This window comes from Enhydra lutris, unplaced genomic scaffold (assembly GCF_002288905.1).
Source record: "Enhydra lutris kenyoni isolate GAN:26980312 unplaced genomic scaffold, ASM228890v2 scaffoldscaffold4, whole genome shotgun sequence".
In the NCBI taxonomy this organism is placed as follows: domain Eukaryota; kingdom Metazoa; phylum Chordata; class Mammalia; order Carnivora; family Mustelidae; genus Enhydra; species Enhydra lutris.
The window spans coordinates 18,494,985-18,511,188 of NW_019154088.1; the positions used below are offsets into that span (position 1 = coordinate 18,494,985).

At 35.0% G+C, this 16,204-nt stretch overlaps 1 protein-coding gene across 1 annotated transcript in view; it reads right to left on the bottom strand.

Moving 5' to 3' along the window:
• Nucleotides 1–16,204, bottom strand: part of LOC111158565 (transient receptor potential cation channel subfamily M member 7) — a 116,549-nt gene that overhangs the window by 37,700 nt on the left and 62,645 nt on the right. Inside the window, exons 15-22 of the mRNA XM_022520679.1 lie at nucleotides 15,814–15,948; nucleotides 14,947–15,227; nucleotides 12,871–13,099; nucleotides 11,669–11,824; nucleotides 11,451–11,594; nucleotides 9,258–9,386; nucleotides 6,545–6,823; nucleotides 7–181 (exon numbers count right to left, since the gene is read on the bottom strand). Coding sequence (XP_022376387.1) covers nucleotides 7–181; nucleotides 6,545–6,823; nucleotides 9,258–9,386; nucleotides 11,451–11,594; nucleotides 11,669–11,824; nucleotides 12,871–13,099; nucleotides 14,947–15,227; nucleotides 15,814–15,948 — 1,528 coding nt within the window. The remainder of the gene's footprint in view (nucleotides 1–6; nucleotides 182–6,544; nucleotides 6,824–9,257; nucleotides 9,387–11,450; nucleotides 11,595–11,668; nucleotides 11,825–12,870; nucleotides 13,100–14,946; nucleotides 15,228–15,813; nucleotides 15,949–16,204) is intronic.

Consider the following 16,204-nt stretch of genomic DNA (forward strand, 5'->3'; position numbering starts at 1 on the left):
CCTTACCGTCAATTTCATATGCGTAAACTTCACCAAAAATCATCCAGTATGGATGAAAAACTATATCTTTAGCAAGAGTCCAAGATGGTGCTTCACGAGGATAAAGTATTGCCTTTCTGGGAACACCAAAACTAAGTAATACAAGAGCCATAATCACTACAATGTAGAACATATTGGCTACCTGTTAAAAAATGAACACTGTTAAAATACATGGGAATTTAAAAACAATGATAACTTTTTCATCTTAAAATAGTTCTAATGTTCTAATAAATAACTGGAGTCTTTGAGTTTCTTTTCACTCCTAGTACTAGCATTCAGGAAAATCTCATCACGACATAAATCTTAACATCAAGATTATGGTAAAAGGTGATGTGTGAAGCTAGACAGGTCAGGGGCACATTCTATATGACGAACTGTATCACTGGTTCCAACTGGAGTCTGCCTATCTTGACTCCATGAAGATTTAAAGAGGTATAGATACATGAGCAGATTCATGGAATCAATTTCTGTAAGTGCTCTTTCCTAAAACTGTAGTGTTGTTGTATTGGAGGTTCAGACTCACTTTTCTACCTCCCTTTGATAACTGTCCTTTGCCTACTTCATACACAGAAAGACATTCTTCTCAATCATCTTGAACCCTATACCATGATGCACTATCCTGGGCTGTGAAAACCTCTAGGAGCTAAATAAAATAATAAACTGGAATTATCAGCATGGGTGTTGAAAAAATAAGTGACACCAATTAACTGGTTAAAAAGCCCTTTTACAAATCAGGTAGTCTGCAATTCTTTAATTTAAACAAAGTTGAAAAAAAAGCCTAATTGGACTATCACCTAATAAATCAATGAAAAATAATTTTTATTAAGTCACAATGTGAACTTCGAAGTCATTATTCAAGAAACCTAAGAGTGAATTGAAATCCCATAATAGAACTTCAATTTCTATCCACTTAATTAGGGGTACAAGCACTCAGCATTTATATCTAAAAAAGTGAATGTTGTCTCATTCCAACGATGTAGTATTTATCCACAAATAATCTAGGAGGGGAAAATCCACACAGATCAAGGTAGACTACACTTCCAATAAATCTGTACTTTACCAATGACTACAATAAACCAACCTAAAAAACCAATAATTGTAATAAAATAACCTAAAACATTATTATGACATTTACATAAATTTTTCAAACAAATAAATAGTGAGTAGAAATGGAAGGCAGGAATGTGAAAGGTAAAGACCATAGTTTTGCTTTTTTTTTTAATTTTTAAAATCACAAAATATTTATGTGTAATTATTTAGACTTGATTCTTCACCTTAAAAATTCTTACAAATCTGCCTATTAATTTCCTTTTTAGAGTTAGTCTCTGAGACTTGCAATCAAAGAGTCCTAATACTCTCCAAGATTCAGTTTTCTTATTTGTAAAATAGTCAAATAATGCCTTCTTTGAGGGTTTAACATACATACTAAGAGAATGTATGCTGTCATAACAAGGTTTCAACATAATCTTGGGATAAAATATTTTAAAAGGCAAATCATCAAAACATTATTCATGACATCTGAAATACTATGGAATCCAAATATTTATCTGTAATTAAACAAAAAGGCCAAGTCAAAAATTCAAAACCATATTCAAATCTGTACTGAGGTATCCTAAAATTATTCAAAGTCCATAACTAATGATTCACAGAAGTCTCTGGATTTCACACCTTTCACATAAAGCCTATCTGAAAACCTTCCTTACACCTGATCTAAATTTAATTAATTAAAAATATTTAAATATCTCATTTTCACATATATAAAATGAAGATTTCTAGCCTGAATATACAGATACATGGAGTGAGTGGGAAAAGGTTAGTATTTACCATGCAGTTTTTCTAAGTGTGATCTTTATTAATGATATTAATAAAGAATATTTCTTCTATTTTCATCTTTTGTATCTTTAAACTTTTCAAAGCTTTTTCTCTGATTAGAAATTCCCTGCTCAGGAAAAGTTCCTATTTGCCAAACTTTCAAATACCATATTTTTTGTGAAAGCCTTCATGACAGAAATAGGTACTATCTCATCAGTCTTCACACAAGTTTATCTTTCTGTAGCTATTTATCTGTTCACATGCTTGTATTATGTACTAAACTGTGAGTTCTATGAGGCTCTGCACCATGTTTTATTCATCTTTGTAGTTTCAGCTTAGTATAGTACATAGCATATAACAGATACATAATGACAAAAGAAACAAGGTTAAATTAATCTAGAAACCTATTATAAAATTCATCTCCTTTATTATTTAAAGGTATACTTTTTTTTTTTTTTTAAAGATTCCATTTATTTATTTGACAGAGAGAGACCACAAGCAGGCAGAGAGGCAGGCAGAGAGAGAGGAAGGAAAGCAGGCTTCCCGCTGAGCAGCGAGCCCGACGCGGCACTCGATCCCAGGACTCTGGGATCATGACCCGAGCCGAAGGCAGCGGCCCAACCCACTGAGCCACCCAGGCGCCCTAAAGGTATACTTTAATGAAGAACTTCTTACACTCCGCAGCACCTAGTTAAATGGGAAATTAGAATATTAACCATTTTGAAAATTCTAAACGGGGTAGAAAAGGAAAATGGCACTAGGAGAAACAGAAAATGATGTGATAAATGACTGGCTGAAGAGGGGAAAGACAAATAATCCTGGTGGAGAATAGTTCTAAAGATCACAGATAAAGAAGAAAATGAAATATATATTTGAATTCCTCATAACTTAGATGGAAAACTGGCAGGAGTGCTAGAAGCATGTGAGAGACAAGATTGAGATGAAAATCCAGACAGCTCCTATTTCTTTCTCCTGGCTTCTCCCTACTTCCCTAATTTCCATCTTTTATTATTATGGTTGTTCACTTCTGTATTTCCTATACCTCTAATTTACTGTACACTACCATTACATTAACCTGATGCCACTAAGTCATTAAATAATCTGGTAGGCAACGAAAGCTGGAGCACCTTTTTGCATGCTAAAACTAATTTTTTTTTAAGATTTTATTCATTTATTTGACACAGAGAGTTTACAAGTAGGCAGAGAGACAGGCAGAGAAAGGGGGGGGGAAGCAGGCTCCCTGCTGAGCAGCAAGCCCAATGCGAGGCTTGATCCTAGGACCATGAGACCATGACCTGAGCTGAAGGCAGAGGCTTAACCCACTGAGCCATCCAGGTACCCTGCTAAAACTAATTTTTTTCCCCACAAGCCTAAATCCCCTAACTTTTCCTGCAAACACCACAACTTTATGAAAGAATATAAAATAGATAAATAATGAGTACTTCTCTGAAATGACAAATAGTAAACCAGTAATTCTCGATTGGGGAAACAGAGGACATATTCTACTGGAAGGGAAATGTGTAGCCGAGAAAGCAAATAATTAAACTTTATATTTAGAAAACTTAAAAAAAAATCCTATTTTGATAATGGTAATAATCCTTTGAGCTAGTGGGATTATTCAGAAGGAAAATTTAAATTAGAAGACAAAGATTCTCCACAATTAAGGAAAGGGGTTTCAGAAACTCTAGGAATAGACTTTTATATTTATTAAAAGGGAGCAGATCTTTAAAATAAAAGTTGAGAAACAGCACATACAACGAGCCTACTTTGATAAAGCTATTATATACATTTATTTGTGTGGAGTTTAACATACAAGCATGTATTCCTGTATGTCTTGAAGGATGGAAAAAGTATATGCCACACTGTTAACAGTGGATGCCTCTGGACAGTAGTTTGTATTTACTAAAATTTTCTACAATGAATAAATTTAGAATAAGGAAGGAAAAGTTACTTTTACAAAAACAACAGTATAGGGAAGCCTGGATGGCTCAGTCTGTTGAGCATCTGCCCTTGACCTGGTCATGATCCCAGAATCATGGGATCAATTCCCACATCAGGATCCTTGCTCAGTGGGGAGTCTGCTTCTCCCTCTGCCTGCCACTCCCCCTGCTGTGCACTCTCTCTCTCTCTGACAAATAAAACTGAAACAAACAATAGTATAATAGTGTTTGCCTTTTTTTTTTTTTTTAAAGATTTTATTTATTTATTTGAGAGCAAGGCAGTGAGAGAGAGCATGAGCGAGGAGAAGGTCAGAGGGAGAAGCAGACTCCCCATGGAGCTGGGAGTCCGATGCGGGACTCGATCCCGGGACTCCGGGATCATGACCTGAGCCGAAGGCAGTCGTCCAACCAACTGAGCCACCCAGGCGTCCCGTGTTTGCCTTTTTGACCACTGGAAACTGAAAGCAATTTACAGCAGAAGTAGGGACAATACACTTTAGATTTTTCAGTTCAATGCATAAGAAATTACACATTAAACCTGACATTTACATTAAAAAAAAAAACACCCTGCCAGTAAGAAAGCAAGACATTGGACATATTATATCAGGAAAAGATGTTCTGGCTGTAACTTTAAAAAATAGTTTGAATCAGTGAAGATAGGAGAAAAGAGGAAGCTAAAAACATAAACCACAGGTAGTATTGTTTAGCTAGCATTATCTTGCAAATACAGAATAATGAAACAAGATTAGTGTGGGGAATCTGAGCCCAGCAAAAGAAACACTTGGCAGATTTTTTTCAGTCTCTCCCCAAGGACTGAAAATCATCATCTAACAAATAATCTGAGTAGCTGCTTTTAGCATCCATGCACTGAAAAGACTATGTGAAATAGTAAGGGAAGATAAAGAAATGTCAACTCACTTCTCCTACGGAAAAGAAAAACCAAATTTGGTGGAGGGGAAACTCTTCAGTGGTTTCCCCTATATTTTCCTTTCCTCAGGTCCCAGTTTCAATATTTTATGTTATCCAGGCTAGGCCCTTTTATCCAATTTGACAGCTAACCAACAACTCCTTATAAAAGAAGTTCAGGGGTGCCTGGGTGGCTCAGTGGGTTAAGCCTCTGCCTTCGGCTCAGGTCATGATCTCAGGGTCCTGGGATCGAGCCCCACATCGGGCTCTCTGCTCAGTGGGGAGCCTGCTTCCTCCTCTCTCTCTCTCTCTGCCTGCCTCTCTGCCTATCTGTGATCTGTCAATTAAATAAATAAAAATCTTAAAAAAAAAAAAAAAGTAGCTGTCCCATTAAAAAAAAAAAAAAAAAGTTCCAGTGAGGTTGTGCCTTTTTACTCCTATCTATCTTAAGCTTTCAAAGAACAGATCAGATCCCGCTACTTTAATAAAAGCATCCAGATTTATCTTGTTCCATGAATCCCTATGTCCCCTACTCACTAATTTCATCAATAAACCACATGGATAGTTTACTAATACCATATAAAATCTCCTAAAAATACTTATGTAGGACAAGCTCCAAACTAGATTATACAATTATTTAAAATAACTACAGGACTGGTAAAATCAAAAAGGAGAAATGTAATTTCACGAAGTTCAGAGGCACTATCCTATTAATTATTATACTATCTTGCACAGGAGTGAGAATAAAATAAACATTAAAAACTACTTGGTGGAAGATTATAGATTTTAAAATTTATAATCTGCTGCTAAGCATGTAAAATTAAGAGAAATCAACCTATTAAAACACAATGAATGTTCACTATTTTTATGTCTTTTTTTCCAGACAAGGGTCCTACTCCAAAGAGTTTATAGTCTAGAGAAGTACATAAATAATCTCATAAAAAATAGTTTAAAATATGGTTAGACACAGAGATAAATATTCTGTAGAGGAACACAGGTCCCATAAAACTTCAAAGCAAATAAACTTGATCTAGTAGGAAAGGACCAAAAAAGCTCTCCCCAAAACAAAAATTATGTTGAAAATGTGATCTGTATGTAACTGAAAGAGCTAATGATCTGAGTGTAGATGAGGGTAGTCATTCCTGGCAGAAAGAAGAACATAAGTTTATGGTACCTTGGTAGGGGATATGTTAAAGAAAACATAGAAAGGCCTGTGTCATTATAGCACAGACCAGAGGTCAAAAATGGTAAGAGAGGACACTTTAAAAGAAAGCAAAGATGTTCCTATTGGAAAAATAAAGAAAAGGAACAGTCAAACTGGGCAGAACTCATGGATTTCATTAAGTATACTGATCTCTAGGGGTAATGTGGAAGTGTAAGATTTTTTTGAAGAAGGCAAGTAACATACTCAGATACGCATTTTGAAATTACTCTAGCTATAATGTAGACTGAAGACAGGCCGCAGTGGTTGTGAGTAAACAGATTTTACTAGATTGCTGCAGGTGCCAGATGACTAGGCTAGCGTTAGTAAAGATGAAAATAACTTCACAAATGGTAGCTAACAATTTTTTTTTTCATTCTGATCTCAAATAGCCCTAGAAAGTAGCATTTAAAAATTAAGACATTTTAAGATAAAATGAATAAAATATGGTTTTCTTAATCTTATCCCATCACATATTTTCTTCAAAAATCAGTATCTTGAGGATTGGCCAATATGAAGTATGAGGCAAATAAACATGAAATAACATACTCTAGTTCAAATAAAACTATATTAAGGACAGGTTTTTAGGATTTCAAGAAAAAATATCAATAAACCCATGAGTATTATCAGACGCCTCTCAACTTACCATTTTTCCAATCATCATTACATAAGGTCCTGCCTGTTGATTTACAGCTAGAAAATCTAGCAAACGCACATACCAAAATATTATGTTAAGACAGTAAATTAATCTTCCAGCAACAAAAACATGATTATCATATGCATTCTCAAAGTTCCATTTTGCTCCAAATCTTAGTCCAAATCCAATGAAGAAAGAAATTATGGCAATTGTATCACTGATATTGAAGTAATCACTAAACCACACTTTAATCTTCTGGCTTATTTTTCCAGCTTCAGACATAAAGATCTACAGGTTTAAAAAAAAAAAGAAATTAAACTGAATTGTTTAAGAAATCAATTTCTTCCTATTAAAACATGTATCAGCATTCAATTATAATATCACAATGGAATTTTACATATCTTTTAGTATTTCAAAGTATTTTTGTATTTAAGATTTTATTTGAGAGAAAGAGAGTCAGCATGGCCGGAGTGGAGAAGGGAGAAGCAGACGGCCCGCCAAGCAGGTAGCCCAACTCAGGGCTCGATCCCAGATGACCTGAGCCAAGGGCAGACACTTTAACCAAATAAGCCACCTAGGCACCCCTCAAAGTATTTATTTAAACTGAAGTACAGTTAACACGTTAGTGTGAAACATTACTTGCAGATATACAACACAGTGATTCAACAATTCTATATATTATGCTCTGCTCACAAGTACAGCTACCATCTGTTACCATACAATGCTATTACAATACCACTGCCTATATATTCCTTGTGCTGTTATCTTTCATCCCTGGAACTTATTCATTCCGTAACTAAACACCTGTGCTACCCACTCCCCTTTACCCACTGTACCCATCTCTCCTCTCCTCCTTCCCCACGATCATTTTGTTCTCTGTATTTATAGGTCTGTTTCTGCTTTTGTTTCTCAAATCTCACATATAAATTAAATTATATAGTATTTGTCAAAGTATGTTTATCTTGGGATCTGATGATGTATTTGATCACTAAAACAATTCAGTAAGATATCAGAGACAGCTACTTCTATATCCTCATTCTACATACGTGTGTGTGTGTGTGTGTGTGTACATATACCCACAAATAAATGACCTATTCAACCAAGGTCATTCTACTAAGAAGATGAAAATCTTAAATTAGAACAGAGCTCTCTAGAAAGTGAGATACTTCTGAAAGTTGTTTTATTTTTCATTGAAACAACAGGATATCCTGATAGGATCTTCCAACGGTGTCTTATTTACAGAAAGCAAACAACTCGATGGTTTAAGTATCTGTACTTATCTCTTCTCTTGAATATAAAAATTAAAAATTTGCATTGCTTGGGTGGCTCAGTCAGTTAAGTGACCAAATCTTGATTTTGGCTCAGGTCATGATCTTACGGTCATGTGCTGGGCTCCACACTCTGCGGATAGTCTGCTTGAGTTTCTCTCCCTCTGCTCCTCCTCCCAATCATGCTTGCTCTCTCTCAAATAAATAAATCTTAAAAAAAAAATTTAAATTTCTTCTTTGTGGGGAATGGTAATATATTTATAGATTCAAAATCATAGTGTATATAAAAATAAGCACTGAAAAGTCTCCCTTCCATTCTTCTTCCTTTAGCCAATTAACTTCCCTTCACACTAAAGGCTACCAGTTGTTACAATCTAATGAGTCCTTGTATAACTCTTTTCTGAATATGCACTTAAAAAATTATTTGAGGGTGCCTGGATGGCTCAGTGGGTTAAGCCTCTGCCTTCAGCTCAGGTCATGGTCTCAGGGTCCTGTGATCGAGGCCTGCATCGGGCTCTCTGCTCAGCAGGGAGCTTGCTTCCTCTTTCTCTCTCTCTGCCTGCCTCTCTGCCTACTTGTGATCTCTCTCTGTGTCAAATAAATAAATAAAATCTTTAAAAAAAATTATTTGAAACTTATTTTTATCATTTAACAATTTAATGTTTTAAACATGTTGGTAAAACAACAGATTTCATAAACATATAAACCATGGCACTCAGAGGAATTAAAAAGGTACAATAAACTATTTAAGAAGACAAATTCCTATGACACCCAAGTGGAAGGAAGTACAAGGCTTTCACTTGTTTTTACAGCATAATGTATTCTCTAAATCTACAGCAAAGACATGAAATAATTCAAAAGTATTTAAGTTAGTGTGTTATAAAACTGTAATTATGCAGTTAATTGCTTGAATAAAAAGTATAAACATTTAAGGAAAAAAGAATTTTTCAAAATCAAGATGTTAGAAAATTTAAACTGAAAACTGTGATAGACACAGGAATCTAAATCTAAATGACGATTCAATAGGCAATACAGCACACTTCAGTGGGATATTCAATATAACAGCAAAGTAAAAACCGGTTTATAATTTACCTACCTGATTGGCTAAATGTGTAATTAATACTTTCTGAAGAGTGACAAAGAGCATTAATATAAATGTTGAGGAAACAAAACATAAAACAGATCTAGGCCATGTTTCTGAGACAAATCATCAACTTTGTAACTGACAAAGTAAACTTACTAGTCTCTATTCTTATGTTGTAATTTTTAGAATATCAAAAATAAACATACACTTCTATGTTATCACCTACTGCTTATGAATAACACATACACATACCCACATACATGTCAAAAACCAAACACCCTCCCTATATACAGTAAGTAACTGGCACGAAAACTACGGACATAAATAAATAAATAAAATCTTTGAGAAAAAAAAAAAACTACAGACATACCTCACGGACTTTCTCAATAGCATAGGTAAAAATATAAGCAATAACAATCCATTCTTGAACTGAAGGTAATCGTTCCATTTGTACAAGAACTACAAATGTATAAAGCATCAGAAATCCTAAGTATGCCAACTAGAAAAACACAAAATATGAATATTAATTACACGATAAAATTTTAACTATCAAAATTTTCAATCCAACATACAAAAGAGAGACTAAATAAACCCCTGTGAACTATCTCCAAGCTTCATTCGTTAAATCAGTTTTAGGAGTGCCTGGGTGGCTCAGTCAGTTTAAGTGTCTGGTTCTTGGTTCTTGGTTCTGGCTCAGGTCATGATCTCAGGGTTGTGAGAAGAACTTCATGCTTGTGGTGGAGTCTTCGCTCTCCCTCTGCCCCTCCCCCTGCTCATGTGTGCTCTCTCTCTAAAATAAATAAAGTCTTAAAAAAAAGTTTTACAAGTAACTTCAGTGCAGACACTGCATTTATCAATCAAAACATAAATGGTGGGCTGCCTGGGTGGCTCAGTGGGTTAAAGCCTCTGCCTTTGGCTCAGGTCATGATCTCAGGGTCCTGGGATCGATCCCCGCATTGGGCTCTCTGCTCAGCAGGGAGCCTGCTTCCCCCTTCCCTCTCTGCCTGCCTCTCTGCCTACTTGTGATCTCTGTCAAATAAATAAATAAAAAATCTTAAAAAAAAAAAAAACATAATTGGTTCCTGGAGCAGAACACTATGGTGTTCTAGAACTTCAATGACTTTTTAGTATTTCCTATAAGAAGAATTTTATAATAAAATATTTATGTTCTCAGCATAGTTCATATAATTCCATTTAATTTATACTACACCTAAAGTACCATATTAAGTATACTAAAGAACTTCATCACCATCATCATCAAGAAACACATACCACCTGCTTCCTCCTTCCTCCAATCAAATACTACTCCCAGGAAAGACAACTGGTATTTTCCTTCCAATTTTAGTATATGTGCTGCTGAAGAAAGCACACAACTGGTATTCTCCTAAATCCTAGTCAATGAGGTTGAATCCCAAGAAATAAAAACAGATATGGAAAGCATTTTCCCTAGGTATGGGAACATACCACCTTTGATACTCTCAACAAAAAAGATTATACTAGGGGCGCCTGGGTGGCTCAGTGGGTTAAGTCTCTGCCTTCAGCTCAGGTCATGATCCCAGGGTCCTGGGACGGAGCCCCGCATCAGGCTCTCTGCTCAGCAGGGAGCCTGCTTCCCTTCCTCTCTCTCTGCCTGCCTCTCTGCCTACTTGTGATCTCTGTCTGTCAAATAAATAAATTAATTAAAAAAAAAGATTATACTATGTAAGCTCTATGTATAATAACATCTGAAGAGTTATTTCGTTTCAGAGGAAAACCCAGATTTGTCTACCCTTGGACAATTGTATCTAAGAATCCTCTTATCAGTCTCCTTGCCTCTACCAGCATTAAAACAATCACATTCATGATTTAAGCTATTGCAAAGCAGGGCAGGAAACTCCCAAAAAATAAGAAAAGAAAAAAGAAATTTCTATTTGGCCAACAGGGTTGTTCTTTTTTTAAAATTTTATTTATTTATTTGAGAGAGTGTGAGCGACAGAGAGAGAGCGTGTGCATACAAGCCAGGGGAGAGGCAGAGGGAAAGAGAGAAGCAGACTCCCCGCTGAGCAGGGAGCCTGACACAGTACTCGATCCCAGGACCCTGAGATCATGACCTGAGCAGAAGGCAGACGCTTAACCTACTGAGCCACCCAGGCGGCCCACCATTTATGTTTTGCAAAACATTGCAAAAAGGTTCATTTCAAAAATTTTACACATTCTCTGCAAAATCCTAAAGCACAAAGATATATCAATGTCTCCTCTGGTTAATCCTCACCAATGTTATTGGTCGATTTGATAGATTTGATTAGTATTTGATACCTGCTTACAAAGGCAGGTGATAAATGGTTATCACATTTCTGTTTAGTCAATTTCTGGATCCAATCAGAATTAAGGTTTGTTAGCATTTATCATTATATATGATGGCAACTGGAATAAAACTAAGTTAAACTTATACTCTTTTAAGTGGAAAATGGCTTGTCAATGATCTAAGTTATATCAAGATAAATATCGACTTTAGAACAAGATCCCTTAAAGCTTATCCTTTAAAAACATTATGCTCACACAATTTAAAAAACATATAACATACCGTATTAAACCAGAATTTTACAATTGGTGCATGATAAAAGGCATAGAACTTTCTTGTAATGGGAAGCTTTTTTGATTTTATTTGTATTTCCATTTCATTCTTTCCTTCATTACTGTCCAGTATTCTTACTTCTTTAAACACTTCCTAAAATAAAAATAACACATCATATATTTATTCAAAAAAGTTTATATTTACTTAAAAATATTCTTCCTCCTTACCATGGGAATCTCTTCTGCTATGTTTTGAAAGTTGTTTTCGCTATCTTCCATTGTCATTTGATGGGCATCTTGAGATTGTGGAATATGAGACATCTCAGCCTTTGTTTTATATTCCAGCATTAATATGGCAGGTGGAACTAAAATGCTTAGTATGACCTAAAAATTTTAGAAACATGTAAGTTTACATTTTAAAATTAATTATCTTCAAGAATAAAAAGGTATTAAATATTTTGTTAGCCAATCTGCCCGTTAGTATAGGAAAAACCAAGAACTTCATTTTTATACTTGCGTATAATATTTAAAGAGGCCCAGGTTGAATTGATTTAAGGAGTAAAAAAACATTTGAGCACTATGATGTGAGGATATAGAAAAGATCTAATAATTATTTGTTTGTTCAGAAAATACATTTTTTAAAGAAAATTTAAGCCTTATGAAGTTATTATGTGCATAATTTTATCCTTAATCTCTTTGCAACTGTTCCATGTCATCACATGTTTACTCAGCTTGTGCCTCTATAAACAAAGAGGTTTATTCGTAAAATTTTATGTTATTACCTGCATAATCCTACAGCATAAAGAAATTATAATTGAGTATCAGGGTTTCTACTGGTTAATCTTTCACCATTATTTTTATTAGATATCAGTATTTGTTATCTACTTACAATGGTTAAACCACTTGCCTGATTTCTGCGTTCTATATCTCTGTACCTTATTTAAGATATAAGATAATGAAAAGGAAAGTTTAAAGTAGTATCTCTCACTATGATGAAACCAAAAGTACCAGCCAATATTTTACCCAAATTCTTAACCATCAAAACTACACATATCCAATATACTTCATGTAAATTATTTAAGAAAAAAGTAACAAATTATTAAGTTAGCAGACAGGAGCTCAATTTTAGAATTTGGAAATCATCTTTTAATAAAGAAGCAACTTTTTTTCATGGCTGCTCAGGGCTGTAAATACCAATACTTCCTTTGTTGCCCTCTTGCTTCTGGATCAGAGAGGGGCAATAATCATACCTGAAAAGGATTCAGAGTGAAGAACAGAAGGAAAAAAGAGGCTACTTCATGCCACCAGAGATAAAATGTCAACACTGCCACCCCCACCACCCTCATAAATCAAGGCATTTTACTATATATCTGGGCTAATTCCTCTTTTTATCTAATCACATACTTTACATAATTGTTTCTAAGTTATACCTTGTACCAGGAATTTTTCCTCATATTCAGCCTTCCCATCCACATATCAGATAACAACATCTGTGTACAGGTGTGAGCTACAAAAGGTCTAAGTCTTGAAGACACTGCTAACTTGAGGCAGGTGGAATTACTCCAGTTTTTCAGTTCATAAGTGAGCAATTTCATAGCCATGGTTTCATCTTGTCTGAAGGATTGTTCTAGTAATTCAACTGCTAGTTGACCAAAATCACTATCAAAAGATAAAAGCCAAAACATTTGTATTACCAAACTGCAGTTTTAGACACTATTTTTATACAATTTCATAACATTTTAAATTTAATGTTTATATTTAATATAATAACATTTACATTTAATATTTTAACACTCAGGGAATTATGAGGCATTAGAATCATAGTGGCTGTTTCCAGATATCTATTACTACGCAAATGTCACAAAATATTAAAATATGTCACATTAAGAACAAGTCTGAAAGGGTAGACTACAAAGAATTTTTCACTGGTCTTGGAAATAAAAACTCCAGTCTCACAGGAAACCCAAACTGACAATGTTAAGCTGCTCTCTACAAAAACTCTTATTTATATAGTATCTCAAACACAGGGGTGCCCAGGTGGCTCAGCTGGTTAGGTATCTGCCTCAGGCACGGGTCATGATCCCAGGGTCCTGGGATGGAGCCCCGTGTCGTCAGGGATCCTGCTTCTCCCTCTCCTTTCCACTTGTGTTCTCTCTCACTACCTCTGTTGCCATCTCTGTCTCTTTCTCAAATAAATAAATAAATAAATAAAATCTTTTAAAAAATAAATAAAAGAGGGGCGCCTGGGTGGCTCAGTGGGTGAAGCCTCTGCCTTCAGCTCAGGTCATGGATCCCAGGGTCCTGGGATCAAGCCCCGCATCGGGCTCTCTGCTCAGCGGGGAGCCTGCTTCCCCCTCTCTCTCTGCCTGCTGCTCTACCTACTTGTGATCTCTGTCAAATAAATAAATAAAATCTTTAAATAAATAAATAAATAAAAGAGGTTTGGTACCCCATAGAAAGAAAAATGTGAATAGACACTAACCTAATCATGAAAAATATCTGAGTCTTAAATCCCCAGAGTTAAGTGATCATAAGATCCCTGCTTGAGTTGATTTTATTTATACATTTGACACAAAGAAAGAGAGAGACACAGAGAAAGAGTGTACAAACAGGGGGAGCAGTAGAGGGAGAGGGAGAAGCAGGTTCTCCACTGAGCAGGAACCCTAATGTGGGGCTTGATTCCAGAATTATGACCTGAGCTGAAGGCAGATGCTTAACTGACTGAGCCACCCAGGCACCCCTCCCGGCTTGAGTTATTTTCGGTAATAACACTAACTCTCTTCCAAAGACAGCCCATTTTGGGAGAGGTAAGTCCTATTTTCTACCATTAAGTTTCCTACAAACCATCTTTCCAGCTGAATATTCATTATTACCCTAAGTGTAAACATCTGTGAACTGTTTTACTCTTCCATAGATGTACATCCACATTCTGAAATGACCTTCTGGTTGAATTCAATTCATTTTCTTGGAACACAGCTCAAAAACCTCACTTTCTTCTTTTCCTTACCACTTCAAATGGAACTTTTAATCTAATTAATTGCTAGTACGTGCAATTATTAAAACTGACTTCTGGCATTTCTTCTTTCTTGTCAAAATATTTGACTCTTGAGTTGTAAACAATAACTTCTATTTACATGCATAAACAGGAAAGTTTCCTTCTGAATTTTAAGAATTACCTAATAAATTTTGGGGTGCCTGGGTGGCTCAGTCAGTTAAGCTTCCAACTCCCAATTTTGGCTTAGGTCATGATCTCAGGGTTGGAAGATCAAGCCCAAGACTCGCCCTAGTCCATGCCCCAGTGAGGAGCCTGCTTAAGATTCTCTATCTTCCTCTCCCTCTCCCCGCTCCATTTTCAATAAGAAAAATAAATAAATATTACCTAATACATTTTAATTGTGCCAATAAAATTATACCTATATATATCCATTTACTGCATGACACTATAACCTCCACTTAAACATGATCTTGTATTTCTTAAATGTTTGAAATGATAAAATATAACTTACTTAGAATACTGTTTCAATTCCTCTGAAGTATCATCTACAAGGTCACTCTGCTTTGCTTCATATGCCATTGAACGATAGATCTTACAGGCAACTAATGCTTTAGCCATTGATTCTTCACCATGCTGCCATAAAAACCGGGCCATGACCTGTCTCTTCATAAGGCAAGCCCAAATTAACAGTTCATTAAGTGGATAAGGAAAGCGCTTGGTTTCTGGATCATCAATATCTACAATTTCATCTTTGGCTCTCTTCTTCTTTCCTTCTTCAACAGCTGTATCAATCTTCAAGGAAAAACAAATGTTTAAGATTCATTATAATAAGGCCATATGACGTTAATGTGAGAATTTTTATAAAGTCTCCTTTTACATTTTCTTCAACTTCATATAACTGCACAAATCAAAATGGTATAAATTTTATATACTTTATTACAGCTCAGATTTTATAGAAATGGTTATTTCTAAAAAAAAACAAACAAACAAACAAAAAAAACCACTGTAATAAAGTTCTCTGAAATTAAAGGGCCTAAATATTTCAACTAGTATCTGATAAAACATAATTTTAATGGAATTCAACAGTATGCCTGAAACACTTACCTTACATGTTGTTAATCAAGTTAAAGTGGAATAAAAGGAGGCACTTAAGCATTTATCAAAACATTTAAAAATTTTTATTATAGCTAAATATAAAAAACCTGATAGAATTGTTAACTCATAATAAATATCTTTCTGTATATGGCAAACCGAATAATCAAAGATGTATCTAGGAACAAAAGTTCATTCTTGCTAAAACAAGTAGTTTTCTGTTTCATAAATACTAGTAAATTAGACAGAACAAAATCCAGAAAAGGTAAAATTTATGTGAACATACCTTTGGTCGATAGGGCTGTGCCGTTTTAATGAAATGATTGTGCCTCATTTTTTCCTTTTTATCTGCCCTATTGCCAAAAGATTCATGACTCTTACGCAACTGAGGAGTGCTGCTGGAGGTATTTCGGCCAGACCTCTGAAAATGAAAGTTTATTAAGTTTTTACAGATTTAAATATACCGATGTCATAAAAATTCGAGAATTAATTCATACATATGTACAAATGTGTTTATACACACACAGAAAAAAATGATTTGGATTTCAATTACAAAATATTTCTATGTAGTCTTACAGTTGAAAATATCATATTTTAAGATGCTACTTTCACCATTCCAAGAATATCAGTAATTTTAAACTTTTAAGGTATGTGAGTTTTTAAGAATTTTTAGCTTA